General features: G+C 41.7%; 1 protein-coding gene across 1 annotated transcript in view; it reads right to left on the reverse strand.

The window, feature by feature from the left end:
- Positions 1 to 25,130, reverse strand: part of zcchc24 (zinc finger, CCHC domain containing 24) — a 55,854-nt gene extending 30,724 nt beyond the window's left edge. Inside the window, exons 1-2 of the mRNA XM_084153144.1 lie at positions 24,631 to 25,130; positions 11,516 to 11,716 (exon numbers count right to left, since the gene is read on the reverse strand). Of these exons, the coding sequence (XP_084009270.1) occupies positions 11,516 to 11,716; positions 24,631 to 24,867 (438 nt within the window). The 5' untranslated portion in view covers positions 24,868 to 25,130. The remainder of the gene's footprint in view (positions 1 to 11,515; positions 11,717 to 24,630) is intronic.
- Positions 25,131 to 25,508: the final 378 nt, after the last annotated feature.

Raw genomic sequence — 25,508 nt, forward strand, 5'->3', positions numbered from 1 at the left:
AGGATACAATCCTACAGGAATATCACTCTCAGATGCCTGGAGGGGGGTTGCAGTGAGATTAGTAAGCGAGCAGCCTCTAGTAAAGATGAGGTCAAGCGTATTGCCTGCCTTGTGAGTTGGAGGGGATTGGGAAAGGGTGAGGTCAAAAGAGGCAAGGAGGGGAAAGAGAGAGTTGGAAATAAATTAATCGAAGGCAGACGTCGGGAGATTGAAGTCGGCAAGTACGATATAGCTACGTCCCCTAGTGTGTTCCTCTATTGCCCATACATCATCATCGTAGGGCCCTGTGTTTTGCACAATCATGGTGGCATAAGAGAATTACACCAAAAATGAAAGTAATTGTCTGAGGATGAAAGCCCAGGTAGGGGCGAGGAAATGGACGGACGCAACACTGTTACATTGATGCTGTTGACCCGGATCACTGGTTGCTGCGGAGAAAACCTGTGTGAAATGGCTAGCTAGTTAGCAGTGCACGCTAGTAGCATTTCAATTGGTGACGACACCCGCTCTGAGACCTTGAAGTAGTTGTTTCCCTTGCTTTGCAAGGACCGTGACTTTTGTGGAGCGATAGGTAACGACGCTTTGTGGGAGGCAGTTGTTGATGTGTTCAGAGGGTCCCTGGTTCGAGCCCAGGTTGGGGTGAGGAGAGGGACGGAAGCAATACTGTTACACACACAACATCAAATCTGCAGAATGAACCAGAACTGTGTTGATATATGAGGTTATGGTAATAGCAAAAGGTGCTGAGTTGGATTGAAACTACAGCCCAGGTTCAATTGAGACCTTTATGACTGAAACCACACACACACACGAATGCACGCTCACACACATGCATGTGCACACGCGCACATACACATATGTGCCACACACATGCTGACATGCACACACACACACGTTAGGGAAATGGGTGTGGCCGGACTAATTGTTTTCCAACAGTACAGCGCAGACTCAACGATTATGTCACAACACAGTAAAACACAAACTGCATATGCAATTACATATAATGTGTATTTGATGATGCAGGCCAGCTACCCACCTCTTCTATCCAGTCAATACAACAGCAAACAGAATCATTAAAACAAAACTGCTTACACAATCAGCACAGTAAGACTCAGAGAAAAATGACCACTTCCACTTTAGTTTTTGGACGGAGCTTTTGCTCCTTTGTCGAATGCCAGAAATCTGTAATTGAAGCATTTTCTAATTCAACGACCACGTTTTTCTAGTTAAGTTTACACAACCACTAGGAAGGAGTTCACCACTGTGCACAAACTACCCTGCCAGTAGTGACAGCATTGGAGTCTCACCAGAAGAAAACAAAACATTTTTATAGTTACACATTAAAGACAGTTTAAACAGCCATTTGCCTTCTAGTGTGACATAATGTGCCCAGTATCACTTCACAGTGGTATACACACACACACACACTCACACACACACACACACAGACACACACACACACACACACACACACACACACACACACACACACACACACACACACACAAACACACACATCAGCAGTCAGTAGGACCCTATGACAAATGGCTACCATCATCACTCCCATAACAGACAGAACAAAGGAATCTGAGGTGTGTGTGCATGTGTGCGTGCACAAGTTCAGGTCAAACCAGAGGTCAACATCTGGGGTGTGAAGAATAGCATTTAATGCTCAATGTGGTAACACTCCACATTAGGTTGAACAGATACCATGACGTTTGGAGACGTCTTCACCTGCATGGTAGTGACTTGGTCTTGAGAGGGTCAGCTTTATTAGCAAAAGTTACACAGACACCATGTAGGCTACTATTGCTGTGGAACCCAGGAAGAGTAGCTGCTGCATGAGCAACAGCTAATGGGGATCCTGATAAACTAAACCAAACCAAGAAACTAGGCCAGTCTGTATCTATCTAGCTCTGAATAGGATGAGAGTTGATCAGTGAGTCAAATATCAGAGAACAGAAAAGGAACAAGGCCAAGACGACCAGTGTTGATCAAAAAACACATGAAGCTCATTGATCCAACACACAGAGCTTTCTTTATCCATCAGGGATAATATGCCTTTTGTTCAAATAGTGATTATGGAACTGGAATGTGTGTATATATAGCTTCCGCTGTTGCTGTTTCCAGTGTTGGGGAAGCTACTATGAAAATATAGTTTACCAAGCCACCAATTACTTCACACTGGAAGAAGTTAAGCTACACCAAAGCTACCCTTAAGAAAAATATAGTTTACTTACAGTTGAAGTCGGAAGTTTACATACACCTTAGCCAAATACATTTAAAGTCAGTTTTTCACAATTCCTGACATTTAATCCTAGTAAGAATTCCCTGTCTTAGGTCAGTTAGGATCACCACTTTATTTTAAGAATGTGAAATGTCAGAATAATAGTAGAGAGAATGATTTATTTCAGCTTTTATTTCTTTCATCACATTCCCAGTGGGTCATTAGTTTACATACACTCAATTAGTATTTGGTAGCATTGGCTTTAAATTGTTAAACTTGGGTCAAATGTTTTGGGTAGCCTTCCACAAGCTTCCCACAATAAGTTGGGTGAATTTTGGCCCATTCCTCCTGACAGAGCTGGTGTAACTGAGTCAGGTTTGTAGGCCTCCTTGCTCGCACATGCTTTTTCAATTCTGCTCACAAATGTTCTATAGGATTGAGGTCAGGGCTTTGTGATGGCCACTCCAATACCTTTACTTTGTTGTCCTTAAGCCATTTTGCCACAACTTTGGAAGTATGCTTGGGGTCATTGTCCATTTGGAAGACCCATTAATTAATTTTCTTATTTAACCTTAATTTAACTAGGCAGGTCAGTTAAGAATCTTATTTGCGACCAAGCTTTAACATCCTGACTGATGTCTTGAGATGTTGCTTCAATATATCCACATAATTTTCCTTCCTCATGATGCCATCTACAGTATTTTGTGAAGTGCACTAGTCCCTCCTGCAGCAAAGCACCCCCACAGCATGATGCTGCCACCCCCGTGCTTCACGGTTGGGATGGTGTTCTTCGGCTTGCAAGCCCCCCCCCTTTTTCCTCTAAACATAACATTTACATTTTAGTAGACACTCTTATCCAGAGCGACTTGAGTGCATACATCATTTTTTAAAGTTTTCATACTGCCCCCCCTTGGGAATCGAACCCACAACCCTGGCGTTGCAAACGCCATGCTCTACCAACTGAGCTACATCCCTGCCAGCCATTCCCTTCCCTACCCTGGACGACGCTTGGCCAATTGTGCGCCGCCCCATGGGTCTCCCGGTCGCGGCCGGCTACAACAGAACCTGGATTCGAACCAGGATCTCTAGTGGCACAGCTAGCACTGCGATGCAGTGCAGTGCCTTAGACCACTGCGCCACTCGGGACATACATGGGGCAGCGCACATGTAACGATGGTCATTATGGCCAAACAGTTCTATTTTTGTTTCATCAGACCAGAGGACATTTCTCCAAAAAGTACGATCTTTGTCCCCATGTGCAGTTGCAAACTGTAGTCTGGCTTTTTTTATGGCAGTTTTGGATCAGTGGCTTCTTCCTTGCTGAGCGGCCTTTCAGATTATGTCGATATAGGACTCGTTTTACTGTGGATATAGATACTTCTGTACCTGTTTCCTCCAGCATCTTCACAAGGTCCTTTGCTGTTGTTCTGGGATTGATTTGCACTTTTCACACCTAAGTACATTAATCTCTAGGAGACAGAACGTGTCTCCTTCCTGAGCGGTATGATGTCTGCGTGGTCCCATGGTGTTTATACTTGCGTACTATTGTTTGTACAGATGAACGAGGTACCTTCAGGCGTTTGGAAATTTCTCCCAAGGATTAACCAGACTTGTGGAGGTCTACAATTTTTTTTCTGAGGTCTTGGCTGATTTCTTTTGATTTTCCCATGATGTCAAGCAAAGAGGCACTGCGTTTGAAGGTAGGCCTTGAAATACATCCACAGGTATACCTCCAATTGACTCAAATGATGTCAATTAGCCTATCAGAAGCTTCTACAGCCATGACATCATTTTCTGGAATTTTCCAAGCTGTTTAAAGGCACAGTCAACTTAGTGTATGTAAACTTCTGACCCACTGGAATTGTGATACAGTGAATTATAAGTGAAATAATCTGTCTGTAAACAATTGTTGGAAAAATTACTTGTGTCATGCACAAAGTAGATGTCCTAACCGACTTGCCAAAACTATAGTTTGTTAACAAGAAATTTGTGGAGTGGTTGAAAAACAAGTTTTAATGACTCCAACCTAAGTGTATGTAAACTTCCGACTTCAACTGTAACTAAAGTTACTTTGAAAAAGTAGTTCACTACATCCAAGCTACTTTGTGATAAATTATCATATCTAAATCTGAAATGTCATAGAATACAAATTGCAAGACATATCCCTTTGGGGTCATTTGTTAATAGAATGTGTAATTTAGCCGATTAAACACAAAAACGATGTTTCAAGTGAGAACTAGACACGTCTGATGATGGAAAAGAAAGGAAATGATTGCCCATATTTTCTTTGCTTTTTGCAAAAATTGTAGTGTGTAGTTCCAGTAGTTAGCTACACAGCTACATGGCAAAAAAAAGTAATGAACTACTGAAACACTACCTCGATTTTAATTCAGTCAAACTACCACCAAGATACTGCAAAATGTAGCTAAATTACCACTTTAACTACATTCCCTAACACTGGCTGTTTAATACTTTATGACCAGCAGCATTAGCTGCCTCTGGAAAAAGCTGGAGAGAGAGATTGCTTGCGTTCCAAATGGCACCCTATTCCCTACATAGTGCACTCAGGTCAAAAGTAGTGGACTATACAGGGAATAGGGTGACGTTTGCAGAAAGAGATAGTGGTTGTTTACAGCAGATAACATAGCTCTGTGCTGGGGATAATGGATGACTTGGATGAGGTGAGCTTCAGTTGATGTATGTTCAGTGCTTACATCACGGAATGTTTTGAGACGTCCTCTCAGAGGCATCCTAAGAAGACAGAAAGCAGTAAAAGCCCAGCAAAGCTTTAAAACATTAGCATCAAAGTTATTCCAACCAGGGTTGAAGTCAATTCCATATAAATACAGTGGGGGAAAAAAGTATTTAGTCAGCCACCAATTGTGCAAGTTCTCCCACTTAAAAAGATGCGAGAGGCCTGTAATTTTCATCATAGGTACACGTCAACTATGACAGACAAATTGAGAATTATTTTTCCAGAAAATCACATTGCAGGATTTTTAATGAATTTATTTGCAAATTATGGTGGAAAATAAGTATTTGGTCACCTACAAACAAGCACGATTTCTGGCTCTCACAGACCTGTAACTTCTTCTTCAAGAGGCTCCTCTGTCCTCCACTCGTTACCTGTATTAATGGCACCTGTTTGAACTTGTTATCAGTATAAAAGACACCTGTCCACAACCTCAAACAGTCACACTCCAAACTCCACTATGGCCAAGACCAAAGAGCTGTCAAAGGACACCAGAAACAAAATTGTAGACCTGCACCAGGCTGGGAAGACTGAATCTGCAATAGGTAAGCAGCTTGGTTTGAATAAATCAACTGTGGGAGCAATTATTAGGAAATGGAAGACATACAAGACCACTGATAATCTCCCTCGATCTGGGGCTCCACGCAAGATCTCACCCCGTGGGGTCACAATGATCACAAGAACGGTGAGCAGAAATCCCAGAACCACACGGGGGGACCTAGTGAATGACCTGCAGAGAGCTGGGACCAAAGTAACAAAGCCTACCATCATTAACACACTACGCGGCCCGGGACTCAAATCCTGCAGTGCCAGACGTGTCCCCCTGCTTAAGCCAGTACATGTCCAGGCCCGTCTGAAGTTTGCTAGAGTGCATTTGGATGATCCAGAAGAGGATTGGGAGAATGTCATATGGTCAGATGAAACCAAAATAGAACTTTTTGGTAAAAACTCAACTCATCGTGTTTGGAGGACAAAGAATGCTGAGTTGCATCCAAAGAACACCATACCTACTGTGAAGCATGGGGGTGGAAACATCATGCTTTGGGGCTGTTTTTCTGCAAAGGGACCAGGACGAATGATCCGTGTAAAGGAAAGAATGAATGGGGCCATGTATCGTGAGATTTTGAGTGAAAACCTCCTTCCATCAGCAAGGGCATTGAAGATGAAACGTGGCTGGGTCTTTCAGCATGACAATGATCCCAAACACACCGCCCGGGCAACGAAGGAGTGGCTTCGTAAGAAGCATTTCAAGGTCCTGGAGTGGCCTAGCCAGTCTCCAGATCTCAACCCCATAGAAAATCTTTGGAGGGAGTTGAAAGTCCGTGTTGCCCAGCAACAGCCCCAAAACATCACTGCTCTAGAGGAGATCTGCATGGAGGAATGGGCCAAACTACCAGCAACAGTGTGTGAAAACCTTACAGAAAAGACTTACAGAAAACGTTTGACCTGTGTCATTGCCAACAAAGGGTATATAACAAAGTATTGAGAAACTTTTGTTATTGACCAAATACTTATTTTCCACCATAATTTGCAAATAAATTCATAAAAAATCCTACAATGTGATTTTCTGGATTTTTTTTTCTCATTTTGTCTGTCATAGTTGACGTGTACCTATGATGAAAATTACAGGCCTCTCTCATCTTTTTAAGTGGGAGAACTTGCACAATTGGTGGCTGACTAAATACTTTTTTTCCCCACTGTATGTGAGAATCATTTAAATTAAATTCATCAGTTGAAAAGTCTGCATGGTAAATGATTTCAATTCATCAGTGGTGGAAAAAGTACCCAATTGTCATACTTGAGTAAAAGTAACGATACCTTAATAGAAAATGACTCAAGTAAAAGTGAAAGTCACCCAGTAAAATACTACTTGAGTAAAAGTCTTAAAGTATTAGGTTTTAAAAGTACTTAAGTGTGAAAAGTAAATGCAATTGCTAAAATATACAAAAGTAAAAGTATAAATCATTTAAAATTCCTTATATTAAGCAAATTTACGGATAGCCAGGGGCACACTCCAACACTTAAACATCATTTACGAATGAAACATGTGTGTTTAGTGAGGCCACCAGATCAGAGGCAGTAGGGATGACCAGGGATGTTCTCTTGATAAGTGCGTGAATTGGACAATTTTCTTGTCCTGCTAAGCATTCAAAATGGAACGAGTAATTTTGGGTTTCAGGGAAAATGTATGGAGTAAAAAGTACATTATTTTCTTTAGGAATGTAGTAAAGTTAAAGTAACAATTGTCAAAAATATAAATAGTAAAGTACAGATACCCCAAAAAACGACTTAAGTAGTACTTTAAAGTATTTTTTACTTAAGTACTTTACACAACTGCAATTCATCATTTCCTGAACTGACTGGATTCTAATGGAATTAACTCCAAACCCTGACACTAGCTGACCTCAAATACTACAAATGTGATGTCAACCATTTCACAGTTTACAGTAGCACTGCATTGCCCACATTTCCAAAACGTTTGCCCTCTCTGTCCAGCCGATCTAGATTCTAGAGTGCTGGTCATGAGAATAGAATGCTGGGTGTAGGAGTGGGCTGATGTCAGTGTGTAGAGCAGGGCAGCTTGAGGGCATTGGCCAGGGGAGGGGAGCGGGGGATAGGGGGAAGAGGGGAGATGGCCACTGGATGAGGGAGTGACTCAGTGACTCCCCACACACATTAAATTACAGCAAATATTCCATGTGTTAATCCCTGTACAGGGGGAAACATGGCGAGTGGACGTCAATCAATGGATCATTTTCATTAGGGAAACATCAGAGGCGGAGCAGGCGATTGAGGCCACCAAACAAATCATGAACGAAAGTGGAAGACATTTAGGCTGTGCACCAGAGGGGGGCAGCCAGGCAGCCAGGCCCCAGTGAACAGGACATTCTGGTCAGAACTGGGGGAGCGACCTCATTCTCCAAATAAAAGCCTGTTTACATAACACCTCGGTCGCCCTATGACGGCAGGCGGAGAGGAAGAGGGAAGAGGAGAGGAGAGAGGAGAGCAGAGAGAGCTCCCAGAGGACCAGTCCTATGACACTACCACCAGCGTTTCCTCTTTAGTCATGACAGAGAGGAGAGTAATATAATTGTACTACCACTACATACTAACCAGAGGAAAACAAAAACACATATATGCAGGTCCTGTGTGGCTCAGTTGATAGAGCATGGTGCTTGTAATGCCAGGGTTGTGGGTTCGATTCCCACTGGGGACCAGTACTAAAATGTATGCGTCTGCTAAATAACGTAAATGCACAACACAGACAGCCCACTAACCACAGGAAGATATATCACAGATCCCCTTCCTGTGTCTCTCTACAGCTCCACTCAGCTGTTTCATTCTCTGTTTCCTATTGGAGCCCCCTCCCTCTCAACCACACCAACCAACCAGGACCCTGTTGATCCACACTAGGGCAGTCCTCTTTCGAGCAGGGGTAGTGGGGCTTTGGTTTCCACTCCTCAGTAACTACTGGGGGAGAGAAAGGTCCCTCTGGGAGAGACTACAACAATGTACCTGGGAGGGAAGCAGTGGGGCTTTGCCCTTAACATCACAGACTAAGCTGGAAAGGACTGGGCACTATTACACGGAGTGATGGAGAGTACACTGTAAAAAAAGATCATGTTGTTTTTACAGTAACTTACTGGCAGCCAGTAAGTTACCATAAAAAAAGGTACAGTATGTTACCTTAATTTCCGTAGAAACTTTGGTTTAACAGAACATTACTGTAAAGGATCGCAAACCCAGCAAAGGGAGGCCTGTGAAGTCCTGTTCCTTAGGGACGCCCACTTGAAAATCATCACACTCATTCAGACCTGGGTCAAATAAATACGTCTGTCCAATACTTTCAAATACTTGAGCTATGCTTGATTCATAGACATATCATTCAATTTAGTTGATCAAATTATGATTTAGTTCACTCGGTACAATGGAACTAATGGAGTAGTCCTCAAAGTTCAAACTACATTCTACATAAAGCACTCCTCAAATTCTTTCAAATACTTGACCTGCGCTTGATCTAGTTTTCCTGGTACAATGGAATGAACGGAATAGTCCCAAAAGTTCAATCGCCAAGCTAAATCAAGCTCAAATAATTTATAATACTTGGCCTGTACTTGATTTAGTTCACCTAGTACAATGGAATCAACGGAATAGTCCTCAAAGTGCAAACCCCAAGCTACTGTAAATCAAGCACCCCTCAAATAATGTAAAGTATTGGACATATGCATTGCACTGGCCCAGGTCTGCACTCGTTTGGAGTGTCTTCCATGTCTTCCATGTATGTGATGCAGGTGTGGTTGAAACACGCTGGAGATCTGGTGTTTTCTGTGTATCCGTTGGCAGTTTAACGAACAGTTGGGGAGCCCCGACAGATTCGCTGTATTTGAGTTACGCCCATGCGCACGTACGTACGCACACACACGCACACACACACACACATTTCAGTTACACCCATGAAGTCTAGACTGGTTTCGTAGCAGTCTATTGTTGAGGGGGTTTGGTGGTAATAACATTTCCACTGACTCGCTAAACTGACCGGTTCAATGGTTTAAATACACAGTGATGACTATCAAGCACGGATTTACAACGTCAACACAATAAAAATACAAGGATTAGTGTTGATTCGGTCTTAACCAGCAAGCTCTACAAAAAACACACACACACACACACACGATAAACAGAGAGAGACAGAGAAAGAGAAAGAGCAAGAGAGAGAGAGAGAGGGAGAGCGAAAGAAGAAGATTATATCTGGCATCACCATGGGTTTATCTAACAACAACTTCTCATCTGGCATCACCATGGGTTTATCTAACAACAACCTATCATCCGGCATCACTATGGGCTTATCTAACAACCACCTATCATCTGGCATCACCATGGGCTTATCTAACAACAACCTCTTATCTGGCATCACCATGGGTTTATCTAACAACAACCTCTCATCTGGCATCACTATGGGCTTATCTAACAACAACCTCTCATCTGGCATCACCATGGTCTTATCTAACAATAACCTCTCATCTGGCATCACCATGGGATTATCTAACAACAACCTCTCATCTGGCATCACTATGGGCTTATCTAACAACAAACTATCATATGGCATCACCATGGTCTTATCTAACAATAACCTCTCATATGGCATCACCATGGGCTTATCTAACAATAACCTCTTATCTGGCATCACCATGGGTTTATCTAACAACAACCTCTCATCTGGCATCACTATGGGCTTATCTAACAACAACCTCTTATCTGGCATCACCATGGGCTTATCTAACAATAACCTCTCCACACCAGAATTCTGAGAAAAACTGTGATTGTCCATGTTTCGAAATCAGATATTTCATTTTCAAACTTAAACTCAGACCATGAAGTTTGCTTTTACAAGGCGTCGTAAAAAGAGACAGAACGTTCCTCAAAGTGCCTGTATGTGAAAACCACAATAGTAATTTTGTGGTCCATAATCTCTCAGAATGCTATTTCAGTTGTGCTATTGTGACATGTTACGCCATCGCAGTGTGCATAATACAGCATGATATCAATAATGATGTACATTGATTCTCCTGTGTTTTAGGGTGCACATTTACTAGAAGTAGGCTATCATATAATGTGATCGTTTAGGTTACTACAAAACATAATGTGGTGTCTTCCATACATACATCATCCAATCAATAGGTGGGTAGATCCACAAAACTAGAATGTGTTTACAAGTCAAACTGCCAATGTGAGAGGTTCCAAGCACATTCTACTCATTCTATTTATATGGGTATATACGTCCCATCAGTACCATAGAGTCCTGTACTTATTCTGTTAAACAGAACAGAGCTCAGCTTGGACCCCATTGGTCACACTCTGGTACCCATGGGACCTCACAGCTGGAACTCGCTGCTGATTCGCCATGGTTATGCTCGTTTCCCTCACAGAAAGAAATGTATGTAGCCTACTGTGTTTGTTTAAAACAAATGAAATCTCCTGGCTAATGATGAAATGAAATCTACTGATGATGAAAATGTGTTTCGTATACCGCTGGTTCCATACTCTCAGAGTGAAGTTTCCCCTAGGTACAGATCTAGGACCAGCTTCCCCTACCCCAATCCTAATTTTAACCATTAGTGGAGAAAATGCAAAACTGACCCAAGATCAGCAACTAGGGCCAACTTCACCCTACTACTCCTCCCTCATAGTGAAGTTCAGTAGTCCGTCCGTCTGCCCAATTAACACACTCATGACAACAGAGGACAGAGGCTTGTCTGTTTGACAACTAGGTCAGGGCACAGCCACACAGATGACACCGCTGCACAGCCATTGGCCAATTTCAAAGGGACATGATTGGCTGGAAATATGATCACTCTCGATGGCAGCCAGTAGCATTTTGAAATCGAAAGACACTGAACCAATAGAATTAGAGGTAGAACAAAAACAACATAAATGGATGGATGGATGGATGGATGGATGAATGAACGAACAAACAAACAAATAAAATAACAAATGAACATGTAAAAGAATAAGGACTGTCTCATCCCGTGTCCTACCTGGGGGCAGTCTTTGATGTAGTGGCCCTTGTTGAAGCATAGGTGGCACAGGTAGTTGGGCGGGGGTCTCTTACTTGGCTTGCGGGACTCTGAGGAGAGGGAGAGGTCGGAGAAGTGGTCCGTCAGGGAGTTGAGTCCATCAACGATGTTGTTGAGCGAGCCGTATGGCGAGACATTCTTATACACGCTGTTATTCAACACCTGGAACAGGGAGAGATGAGAAAACACTGTTGGAATATTACGCAGGGAAAAAAACATGGCAAGAAATGTATAATAAAGGGGCAGATGACAATGAGCTGACGATGTCTTTCTTGTGGAAACTTAGTTCAAAGGTTGAAGTGCCGTCTGCTCTTCTTACTGTCTGCTGAAGGAATCTGAACTCCCTCAGTACTTTTGTGACAGAGCACCGAGCTTTATGGGTATTTTTTACAAGAAAAGCACCTGCAACTCCCCTCTATCATACTTACAGACTAGTTCGATAAATTATACCACTAATGAAACAATAACACATACAAAAACTGCTCTAGATTATTTCGCTTTTGCGATGCTGTTGAGTTTAATCACCAATTTCCGTTGACTGTCCTACGCCTTTCGTACATTAAATTCAGCACATCTGGCGCTCGGCCCAGCTGTAGCTTATGAACTGGAAAAGTACTGAGGATGTTGAGAGAGAGAGAGAGAGAGAGAGAGAGAGAGAGAGAGAGAGAGAGAGAGAGAGAGAGAGAGAGAGAGAGAGAGAGAGAGAGAGAGAGAGAGAGAGAGAGAGAGAGAGAGAGAGAGAGAGAGAGAGAGAGAGAGAGAGAGAGAGAGAGAGAGAGAGAGAGAGAGAGAGAGAGAGAGAGAGAGAGAGGCATAGCCTGGTCCCATATCTGTTTGTGCTGTCTTATGTGACAATGGCTATATAGGAATTGGCAAGACACCACAAACAGATCTGGGACCAGGCTATTACGTTCCCAGTCTCACACAGGCCTGTGAAACAACAGCATCACTGTAAATACACAGTGATCTGTTTGAAGTATTACGGCCATGGGGATGGTTTGTGGCTCACTCTGAGAAGTCGTGCCAGTCAGTGTTGCGTGAGACTGGTACGATCCAGCATGTCTGCTAAATAAACTCTGAATATAAATGTTCCATGAGCAAAGTGAAGGAGAAGGTCAGAATTACTTTAAAAACCCTTTTCATTCACTTCTTCCTCTATTTGAAAGACGATCAACAAAAAGGTGACAATAAATCAGGTAAGTTGGTTCAACCTCTGGTTGTGGTGAGGGACAGGGGTTTTCCCTGCATGTGACATGACCCTGGTAATAGGGCCCAACGTTTTTCTTAAGAAAAACTCCTGGTCCTAGTTACGATTACCTCTTCTATTCAATGTACACTGTATAGCCCTAACAGTCCACAGTTAAAACTGAGACATGGCAGAAATCCAAGCTATAGGCCAACACTGTCAGAGTTATGGAAAGTTACTGGAGTCTCTGTGAATGATATCGCTCTTTGGGAGACACAGCCATGCTTAGGGAACATATGTTATTGTTGATGTCTAATGTTGCATAGCGCTGAAATCTTACACTTGGCAATAGAGAGTGTAGCAGAGGTTGGTCCAAGTCTTTACCTAACCAGCCCTGGAGGCAGCTCAACTCAACTCTAACCAGCTCCAGCTCCTGTGTGTGTATGTGTGTGTGTGTGTGTGTGTGTGTGTGTGTGTGTGTGTGTGTGTGTGTGTGTGTGTGTGTGTGTGTGTGTGTGTGTGTGTGCGTACGTGTTCATTTACTAGATTCTACCCTGGATAAATCAAATATAAGCTTTTTTTCTGTTTTACATGGCTTTCCATCTGTCATTAATTTGATCCACTGGATCAAACCCTGCTATAGACTAGAGCAGGGATGATAAACCAAATATGATCGACACCGACCATACCAATCACTTATCACAGGCATTTTGCTGATATCGTTCATTACGATAAGTGGCCTATACTAGAGAAATGTGAAGTTTGAAATGAAATAAGTTTGCTAATATGTGTGATTGTTAATGGACCAATTGATGGCTATAACAATCAAACTAGCAGTAGTAGTTTAAAGGGTAATTTAAAAAAACTCTGCTGCACATTAATGTTATAAATGTATAGTTCTACTTATCACATAAATTCAGGCAATTTATCGCAATATGGATTTTGTCCATATTGCCCAGCTTTACTATAGACTCATAGAATACTATAGATTGTGTACATTGCATACATTGCCTTGCAAAAGTATTAATCCCCCTTGGCGTTTTTCCTATTTCGTTGCATTACAACCTGTAATTTAAATGGATTTTTATTTGGATTTAATGTAATGAACATACACAAAATAGTCCAAATTGGTGAAGTGGAACTTGTTTCAAAAAATGCCAAAAAATAAATAAGCCCCTAAATAAGATCTGGTGCAACCAATTACCTTCAGAAGTCATATAATTAGTTAAATAAAGTCCACCTGTGTGCAATCTAAGTGTCACATGATCTGTCACATGATCTCAGTATATATACACCTGTTCTGAAAGGCCCCAGAGTCTGCAACACCACTAAGCAATGGGCACCACCAAGCAAGCGGCACAATGAAGACCAAGGAGCTCTCCAAACAGGTCAGGGACAAAGTTGTGGAGAAGTACAGATCAGGGTTGGGTTATAAAAAAATATCTGAAACTTTGAACATCCCACGGAGCACCATTAAATCTATTATTAAAAAATTGAAAGAATATGGCACCACAACAAACCTGCCAAGAGAGGGCCGCCCACCAAAACTCACGGACCAGACAAGGAGGGCATTAATCAGAAAGGCAACAAAGAGACCAAAGATAACCCTGAAGGAGCTGCAAAGCTCCACAGCGGAGATTGGAGTATCTGTCCATAGGACCACTTTAAGCCATACACTCCCCAGAGCTGGGCTTTACGGAAGAGTGGCCAGAAAAAAGCCATTGCTTAAAGAAAAAAATAAGCAAACACGTTTGGTGTTCGCCAAAAGGCATGTGGGAGACTCCCCAAACATATGGAAGAAGGTACTCTGGTCAGATGAGACTACAATTGAGCTTTTGGGCCATCAAGGAAAACGCTATGTCTGGCGCAAACCCAACACCTCTCATCACCCCAAGAACACCATCCCCACAGTGAAGCATGGTGGTGGCAGCATCATGCTGTGGGGATGTTTTTCATCGGCAGGGACTGGGAAACTGGTCAGAATTGAAGGAATGATGGATGGCGCTATATACAGGGAAATTCTTGAGGCAAACCTGTTTCAGTCTTCCAGAGATTTGAGACTGGGACGGAGGTTCACCTTCCAGCAGGACAATGACCCTAAGCATACTGCTAAAGCAACACTCGAAGTGGTTTAAGGGGAATCATTTAAATGTCTTGGAATGGCCTAGTCAAAGCCCAGACCTCAATCCAATTGAGAATCTGTAGTATGACTTAAAGATTGCTGGACACCAGCGGAACCCATCCAACTTGAAGGAGCTGGAGTAGTTTTGCCTTGAAGAATGGGCAAAAATCCCAGTGGCTAGATGTGCCAAGCTTATAGAGACATACCCCAAGAGATTTTCAGCTGTAATTGCTGCAAAAGGTGGCTCTACAAAGTATTGACTGGGGGGGTGAATAGTTATGCACACTCAAGTTTTCTGTTTTTTTGTCTTATTTCTTGTTTGTTTCACAATACAAAATATTTAGCATCTTCAAAGTGGTAGGCATGTTGTGTAAATCAAATGATACACACCCCAATTTAATTCCAGGTTGTAAGGCAACAAAATAGGAAAAATGCCAAGGGGGTGAATACTTTCGCAAGCCACTGTATACAGCTTTCTGTGCCCTGATATCAAATCAAACCTTACTATCAAATCAGTGAAAGGTAAACCATACAGTACCTTAGCCACTATATACAGTCATCATGACCATAGAGCCCCTCTCTCACCCTAGGCTATAAATCCAGCTGTGTTCCCAAAGGAAACAGACTTCACAGACAACTGCTAATGGTGTGTGTATGTGTGTGCGTGCGTGTGTGCATGCGTGTGTACGTGTGTGTATGTGCATGCCTTCATGCATACATGCACACAAGTACACGTGTGTGTGGGTTTGTGTGTTTGGGCACATACATGCCTGTGAGTAATTACATTCCCAAATAGCAACTCCAAAAAGAACTTATCATGCCTCATACACACCACACCATGAGGCAGTGAGGGGCAAAACTGTCCCCCTGTGAACCCCTAGTGGGGGTTGAGCTGCCCTTTAGTCCCTGGTCAAAAGTAGTGCACTATAAAAGGAATAGGGTGCCATTTGGGACACTCCTCATCTCCTCTGAGTAGGGTGAGCCGTTCCACCCTAGAGGAGGGAAACACCGCTGTTAGGTTGTGTCTCAAATGACATCCTATTCCCTATATAGTGCACTACTTTGAAACAGAGCTCATAGAAAGCAAGAACGATTTCGCACACAGCCATTGACTTCATTTAATCTGATGTACTCTATTTCTCCAATACAAATAGGTTAAAGGGACAATCAGCAGTTGCTACATCCCTTTTTAGACATGATAAATTAATGATATGTACCCATTGATTCTTGAAGAATATAACTTATAAATGTCTCATGAGCTTAGTTCATGTCAAGGCTGAGGTGTATGTGGTGTGGGAGTCAGGCGCAGGACACCGAAGCTTAGTCCAACAAAGTTTACTTGTGAAACCACAAGGCAAAGATACAATGATCGGCCTCAAAACAAAACAGAGGCGAGCAATTACGCAACTATGCGTAAAACAATAAAACAACAAAACAGAGACAAATACGCAGCACAACGGACAGGCGAAAAACAACACACAACCTAACCAATACAAAACAGGCAACTTATAGAACACGTAATCAGACACAAACGGACACAGGTGTAATAGACAGACAAAAGCAATCAAACACGGGGCGGCAGGTAGCTTAGTGGGTAAGAGCGTTGTGCCAGTAACCGAAAGGTCGCTGGTTCTAATCCCCGAGCCGACTAGGTGAAAAAATTCCTTGAGCAAGGCACTTAACCCTAATTGCTCCTGTAAGTCGCTCTGGATAAGAGCATCTGCTAAATGTAAATGTAAATAGAAACATTCAACGGTGGCAGCTAGTACTCCGGGGACGACGAACGCCGAAGCCTGCCCGAACTAGGAGGAGGAGCAGCCTCGGCAGAATCCGTGACAGTTCAACTGTCGTACCCCATCAGAACCCAAAAGAGAAGCTTGTTTTACTCCTATGTTTATAATCGAAGTAAATCAAAACATGGTTAAAACTATCATTTTGATATCATGGATGGTCAGTCCTTGTATCCATATAGTTCTGTCTATGATTTTAGAGGGGTTTAATTTCTCCCACCCCTCAGCTTTTTACCGAAACAGGGTCGGGGAATTTCTACTGCTCATTATCTCAATACTGGTGATTGCCGCTTTAAGTGATTAGAGTAGCCTACCACAGGCATGCAAGCAAGGAGATCAGGAGCAAAACTGTCTCTTGTGCAATATTCAATATTGAGCATCATCTTTAGCCTGGAATCCAGACCAGATTTGTGCCAATATTCCTTGACACTCTGTGGCATATTCCTTATGGAAAAACCACATGAATTTCACATGTGAGCACAAGTGAATTGTTCCAAAAACACATGTATTCATGTGATCACATTTGATCTTACAGTATGTGAAGTTAATGTGATAACATGTGACAACATGTAAGGCAATCCGTGATCACATGAAACTACACATGTGAAAAAGTGATCACATGAAGTGTTCTAAAAACACGTTTTCATATCATTTCACGTGAAATGTCATGTGAAATCATGTGATTTTCTGTAAGAGATGACAAAATAAATTGAAACACATATTTCAAATAGATGTAACAGAAATACTGCCCGTCTCTGTTCACAACCACTTCAACCTTCACTTCATTCTCCTCACATCAAAACCCCTTAATTAATTTCCAGATATCATTTTGATGAGACAATGTCACGTCATTGACGACAAAAACAAACACATTACTCATTCCAACAGATCAAGACTCAGGAGTGGGTTGTTGTACTTGGCGTTGCAGTGAGGTTGAGAAGAAAATGGCCAATCTGCTTAAACTGTTTCCAGACTGTGTGTGCGTCGTGTGTGCATGCGTGTGCCCACGTGCATGCATGTGTGTATGTGGGTGTGCGTGTTCATTCAGTTTTTGCAACACTACTCAAGGGGGGATCGTATGACATTACACAATGGATTTTAATGTATAAAGACCACACATGTTTCAGAGGCCTGGTTTATGTTAAATGGCTGCAAACGTCTCTATAGCTAGGCGGCAGGTAGTCTAGCGGTTAAGAGCGTTGGCCCAGTAACCAAAAAGTTGCTGGTTCGATATGCCCTTGAGCAAGGCACTTAACCCTAATTGCTCCTTTAAGTCACTCTGGATAAGAGCATCTGCTAAATGACACAAAAAAAACAAGGCCTGCAGTCACATATGGTCTGGACTATCAGTTACATTGATGCCCTGTAAATATTCATGACGACATAAATATAGAAGGTGTAAACAAGTCTTGTTTTCTGTTTTCACAACCTGATCTATTTGCAAGAGTCGGGGGAAATGTATCCTAGTAATGTAGTCTAAAGCAACTAGTCAAACCTGTAGGGTAGAAGCAGTGGCGATTTTAGCATGTACATCTCGGTGGGGCAAACAAAAACAAAAATGTGGGATGCATGTCAGCAAAGCCACTACACAACACAACACTAAACAATGCATTAATTAACCATGCAAATGGTGCCCACAAACTGTTAGGATCTACATAAAGCTGTCCCAACAGCAGAGTCCCAACAGCAGTCCTAACACCTTACCAACGCTACACCTGGCTATCAGCTGAGCCTTGTCTGGCAGCGAAACAGTTAATTCAGCCTCATTTACTGCCTTTAAAAAAAACATAGCTGATATGGCTGACTTGCTTAAACAAATGTGGTTTCGAATGACAATTGAGATGTACAAACTATGACATATGGGGACGACAAGCGGATAAGAGGCAATCCGTAATTTCGATTAAGACATTAATGAGCGAGCTAGGACGGACGTAGTCAATCTAACTATTTGTTTAGCACTTTTGAAATGTACAGCGACAGAATTCAGAACATGGGCCGTTCTTACAGTGTTATCCCTGTACACCAAGTCAGAACCGTAGGATAAATAAAGGGGGCATATAAGCAGACAATGAAAGCTCGTACAATATTCGATGATTACATTTCTCTAAAACAGGTTATAGGCTACATGTGCACCACCAAGTCAGAACAGTAGGCGAAATTAAGAGGCGAAAATAGACCAAATTATTAGGGTGAGGCACATGGGCTACTAACAGCTTACTACACAACATACACTTAGTATTACTTTCTTAGCTAAAGTATATATATCTCCCTGGCATATTACATCATTTATGCAGCGGCATACAATACATTTTTGGACTCACCTTGTTGTGCTGTGTTCACTTGAACAGGAAAGTGGTCCTTTGTGGGGAAATTTTGTCATCAAAGTCTGGCATTCTCTGGATTTATGATGCTTTCAAGACAACTGGGAACTCAGAAAAAAACAAGGTCGAATCATGATGACGTCATTGATCTTCAGGTCGTAGCTCTAGAAAGAGGCCCGAATTCCGGATTTACAATTCCAAGTTGGATGACCGTTCAAATTTTATTTTCCCAATCGGAGCTCGTTTTTTCCCGAGTTCCCAGTTGTCTTGAACTCACCGAAGTCAAGTTTTTCGCAGTTCCGAGTTAAAAATTGTTTTGAGCGCGGCACAAATCATGCTTCAATGACAGCATGGCCAATGTTGAATGTTTATCATTTTAAAACTCCACTGAATAGCAGGCTAGTGATTGCTTTGCAATGCTTGCAGTTAGCCACAGATTCCTTCCAAACCACTCATTGTTGAATTTGTGATTTCCAACTTGTTGTGTAATGTTTATGTCCAATGGCCGATGAGCACCGATACATTTTATCTATAATTTCTCTTCATTATTTCTCTTCATATGACAAGGATTAAAAAGGATTTGCCAGTAGATTGTCGACTTGATTCATGATGATGACTGCTAGCTAAGATTTTGAAAGTATGATGTTGACATGATCAGTCCAATCAAAGCTACTGTAGATATAACGATATAACGCCTTCTTGGATGGGCACTTCTAATGTAACTCTATGGCAGCACCCAAGGGGCTTGAATTGTCTAGCTCTACTCTTAGACTTGGCGGTGACGTACTGTCCCCACGAGTGACAGAACACTGAGCTAATCACGGCGCAACTAGAGAACATTACCAACACCTACGCTCCGTATTTTCCGCTGTCTGCCCCACCACCACAGAAAGCACTGAGCTAGGCTGAAACACCTGCATTTTGTAGCTGCCTTACTCAAGAAAGCAAATGAGAGACCATATTTGTATGCAGCTTTTTTAACTAAATTATTATTATTATTTTTTTTTACATTGTTTGCAAACTGATATGTGACAAAATGCCAAAATAACATTCAAAACAGTCAAGCCCCCCCCCCCAAAAAAGTTTTTATTTTTTTATTTCTAGCTTAAAATGTGGGGCTCAAAACAGGTGGGGCTCTGCCCTGAATTACGGGTCGCCACTGGGTAGAAGTAGCCCACTGGGAACACACTGGTTGAATAGACGTTGTTTCCATGTAATTTCAATGAAATTATGTTTAATCGACGTGGAATAGACATTGAATTGACATCTGTGCCCAGTGGGAGGTTACCCCAGTGTTGTAATACTCGAGACCGGTCAGCCTCGAGACCACATATCGAGTGTCTCGGTCTTGTCTGGGTGTCAGATACATTTTTACTCTGCCTTGACTCAGTCTCGGACAATGAGGACTCTTAATTTCTTCCCGAGACCAGCCAAGACCAGCAGAGTAAAAAACGGATAATTATCAGCTCCCATTCAGTCAGCGCATAAAATCATTTTGCCAGGCCAAATAGCCACACTCCTTTCATGACACAGTAATATCTTATTGCCTATTGAAAGCTGGGATTTCTTATTTACTTGTAACATTACTGTCCTTTACTTTCGTTGAAAAATATCCTCAAACTTTGTTGCGCTCGTCAGAATTTCCTTGATTCGCTGCTAGGGAAGAGTGGGGGAAATTGTTGCAGGCTCACTACCCACTGGGCAAAAAGTGGTTGAATCAACATTGTTTCCATGTCATTTCAACCCCAAAATTAAATGTGATGAAGTTGAATCAATGTGGAAAACAAATTGGATTTGCAAAAAGTCATCAACATAAGGGTATTTTGTCTTTTTTTCACCCAACTTTTAACCTTAATCCAATGACAGCGTGACATTTTTGATTGATTTCATGTTGAATTCACGTTAGTTGACAACTGAACCAAATGTAAATCAATACTAGACATTGAACTGATGTCTGTGCCCAGTGGGTATTAGTAAGGGGAGACCAGGGGAAGTTGTAATATATTTAGTCTTTGTATCTATTAGAGACCTGTTTAGGTTAGTGATCATTTGTAGAGTGTCTCTCTATTTAACCTGTTTGGGTTAGTGATCATTTGTTGAGTAGCTCTCTATTTGCCCCTCAGCGTGCCTATTTTCACCATTCTGTATGTCTAAAGAATCCATAGGTTCTTCTGAAATATGAACACAAAAATACTGGACATATTTTACTCTTATTATGGTGGCAATTTGCCACAGTTTTTGAATTGGACTCACATTTTTCTGGTCTTGGTCTTGACCTGGTCTCGTACCCCTCGCCCCCCTCCCGGTCTTGGTATTGACTCTGTGTGTGTGTGTGTGTGTGTGTGTGTGTGTGTGTGTGTGTGTGTGTGTGTGTGTGTGTGTGTGTGTGTGTGTGTGTGTGTGTGTGTGTGTGTGTGTGTGTGTGTGTGTCCTAATGATAGGCTACATTATGTGCTCAAGGGACCAAAGAATCATGCCATTTCTTGTGAACTCAGATACAGCATTTTTACCAACCCCTTGCAATGAGAGGTTGAGGTTGCGTGTTCGAATCTCATCATGGACAACTTTAGCATTTTAGCTAATTAGCAACTTTGCAACTACATACTACCTGTGAGCTACTTTGAAACTACTTAGCATGTTAGCTAACCCTTCCCCTAACCTTAACTCTTTAACCTAACTCCTAACTTTAACCCTAACCCCTAGAGCTAACGTTAGCCAGCTAGCTAACGTTAGTGTTGGCCATCTAGCCACCTAGCTAACATTAGCCACAACAAATTGTAATTTGTAACATACCATATGTTTTGCAAATTCGTAAGATATTGTACTTTTTGCAAATTTGTAACATTATATTATAGGAATTGCAATTCATAACATATTGTACGAATTGTCATTCATAAAATATCATATGAAATGGATGATGGACATCCACAAATTAATACATACCATATGAAACGTAAGATATCATACTAAATGGAGTGTCTTCAATTTATGTACAGAATAATACAAAATGCTCTGAGACCGCGTTTAACCCGGAGACCTCTCAAGCTCATCAGCATGCAGACTAGGGTTGAATGGCGGGAACCCAGTTACTGAGATTTACCGAGATTTACTGCCCAAAACCACTCCCTTTTCCTGGGATAAATAACTGCGAGAAACCGGTAAATTATAATAAATTATTGATATGAACAGCATGAAGTGAAACGGAACTGTTAAATCATATGCTATGTCTAAATCTGGATTCTCTATGGCCTTCTCTCTGGTCACTGCATGATGAATCATCAACGCTCAGGGTGGGACTGACAGCCCATCTCAGTATGTAGACCTATAATCTCATCATGGTAACCTTTTTATTGTGACGTAGACATTAACTGCAGCATAGCTTATGCTACAGTAATATAAAGACACATCTTCATCTGGCTTTCGGGGGTCACCTTATTTTTTAATTGTAAAGATGTTTTATTATTTGTATTATTGCAGCGTTTTAAAACACTCATATCGTTGCTTTAAATCAGTGTATTAATGAGCACTTTCTCACAGTCTTTCTCTCTCTCCATCAATTCCATTCAAATTGCATCCAAAATAGATAATCCTGTTCAAGATTTATATATAGGCCTATATATAGATGTCCTAGCCTATCTCTTTCAGGTGATAAATTCAAATCAGTATTAGTCTTATATTTAGGTAATGAATGATGGGTTATGCATAATAAGCTTCTAACTAATAGCCTCTGTCTCTTGTGCAATACGCACGCACCTTTGTGCTCCACTGGCCTCTCGCAGTAAAAAAGGCTCCTTAGCTCTTGGAGTCCCATGCAGGAAAAGCTAGACTAGAATAGTTTGCTGGACATTATTTTGTTTAGCATTTCTTATACCAATAGACTATTCGAAGAGGGACATAAGCTCTTGTTTGCTTAATGTTAAATACAGCAGCCAATAGAACTCACAGGTAGTTTGAAAGAAGAGCGAACCCGCGATGGCGGTAGGCTATAGCAGTTATTTATTCAGACCCATAACCATTCAATCATCGTTGAGAACTGAAAGCCTTCCGCATCTCATTCTAGTCCTATATTACTCAAGTATGTCATTAGAATGATGAAGGTAAGGACAACCAAACTTATTTCATTTAACTGTTGAAAGCGAGGAAGGAATGAAGCAACAATAGAGAGAGAAAGAGGAGGTAGGCTATAACATTAGGGGAAATATTATGAAAAATGTCAATCAAACTCGCTAGCTTATAATTGTAACTTTGTAGGCCGCATGTGCTGCACCAGAATCGCATGTTCTCTCACCGCTTTATCATGGTTTGAATGAGATGCGTAATTCCAGTCCATATAATACAGTATAATACAATACAGTACAGTAATACAGTTCACACTCAAAAAGATTAGCCTACTGGAGCTTGTTTCATTTATTTACCCAAGAGAGCATAGCTACATCTATGTGCTTTTATGTTTTTCTGTCGTGCATAATGTGCAGTAGCCTATATACTGTATCAGCCTATGTATTGGATGATAATGGCACAATCATTTGGGCTTTTTGGGGATGCACTCATTAAATGTCTTTAATGTAGGGCTCATAAAATGTATTTAATCAGGCTAAGGTTGCGTCAGGCTTTAATTTTCGATCAAAGCTCTAGTCAAATCCAGACATAGGCCTATTTATAAGCTTTATAATGCTTTTGAATGTCACTTCCGGTTTTGGCGGGAAATACCGGGTTACCCGGGAGAAAAGTGATTTATTCTCGGGATGGAACATTTGTAAAATACTGGGAAAATATTCCATCCTAATGCAGACCCAAGACCCAGACGCATCACGCTCCTACATGTGACATGCTCGAGATTGGCCTTGCCTTTAAAACAGCCTAAACCGAGTCAGACAATTACAAAAAATATATATATATACATATATATATATATATATATATATATATATATATATGTATATAATATATATATATATATATATATATATATATATATATATATATATATATATATATATATATACTTCTCTCAAAATGCTAACTCAGCATTTTAACACCTAATTGAAAGTCACAGATAACGTTACTGGATTAATTATACATCTTTGCCGAGTTTAAAACTATTACAGTCGTGTTTTACACTTAGAACTAGACCCGGTGCTTCTTGGCAGTTCATCCTGATTGCATAAAAAAAATTTTTTTACAGGCCTACTGTTTTTCTATTTATTTACTATAGGCACTAATCAATTAGGCCTACCTGCCATAGTCTAGTAATAATTCTGCCCAATATAAAACCAGTTATGCTTGTGCATGTTGAATTCTCCATGTTGCACTCAGAGCTGTTGCTAAATCAACTTTATTGTTGTTAGAATAGGCTATGGTGGAATCAGATATTGCCCTAATAGGTCTGAAAAGTTAATGAGCACGTCTTTATATTGTCCATATACGAAATATCCGGTTATATGTAGGCTACCAGAATACCCAATGTTGCACAAACTCCTTCAAACATTTTGCAAAACAGCGCTCGACATACGATGGGATGTACGCAAATACAAACAGATCGTAGCCTATATATGCTATTTAGATAACGTGGCAATAACATCATGGTAATATAATTCCATAATAGAGGGGGGGGGGGGGGGGGGGGGGAATGACAGACAGAACGATCCGTCTCTAACCTCATTCCGCTGGAGCTGAAAAAAGTTGTTGAGATAGTTGGAGTTGAGGGACGAACTCAGGTCCGCCGCAGGAGTCTTGCAGTAGTTCAGCTCGGGGTGGGAAGAGTTGGGTTCGGGTCTAAAGGCGTCAAAAGCGCTGGTCTGGTGGGTGTCTTGCAAAGAGAGATAGACCCAATTCAGGAGCTGTGCAGGCTGGTACACTGAGGCACTGGTGTCTATGGCAGACATCAAGCTCATCTTTCAAATGGGTACACTCGCTCTTCCACCGCAACCTATGTTTTTGGATTGCTCTCAATTTCGGGAATCCTGCTCACTCTGTCGCTCACTCTCTCTTCCTAAACTTCAACGGATTCGCCGTTTTCTTTTCCCCACCCGGCCGTGGCTATCGTTTCTTGTTCCTCTTTCCGTAAGAACCCTATATCATCCTCGTGCTGGGAGCCTAGTCCCAGTTTTTACGCGGTTACGCAAAAGTCATTGCTCTAACATGTCAGTATAAAACGTTTTCAGCCGCTACTCACCGCCCGTTATCTCCCTTTATTTGCAGTGGGGCAGCCACACGGAGCCTCATTGGATATGCATCGCACACTGGGGTTGCGTCATGACGCACGCCGGCGAATGAGGGTTTTAATTCACTAGGCTACACAAAACTGTTTTTTTCCTCGCTCTCTACCTTGAGAACTTGACTGCTCTCTACCTTGGTGACTTGATCGCGCTCTACCTTGGTGACTTGGATCGCTCTCTATCTTGGTGACTTGATCGCTCTCTACCTTGGTGACTTGATGCCTATTGAATCTCTGAGGGTTCACTGTTGACTTTTTATATTGGGAAAATATATATATATATTTTTAAATGTATCAAAATAATAAAGTTAGGTTTTT

The sequence above is a fragment of the Coregonus lavaretus genome, assembly GCF_964263955.1.
Source record: "Coregonus lavaretus genome assembly, chromosome: 36".
Lineage (NCBI taxonomy): Eukaryota > Metazoa > Chordata > Actinopteri > Salmoniformes > Salmonidae > Coregonus > Coregonus lavaretus.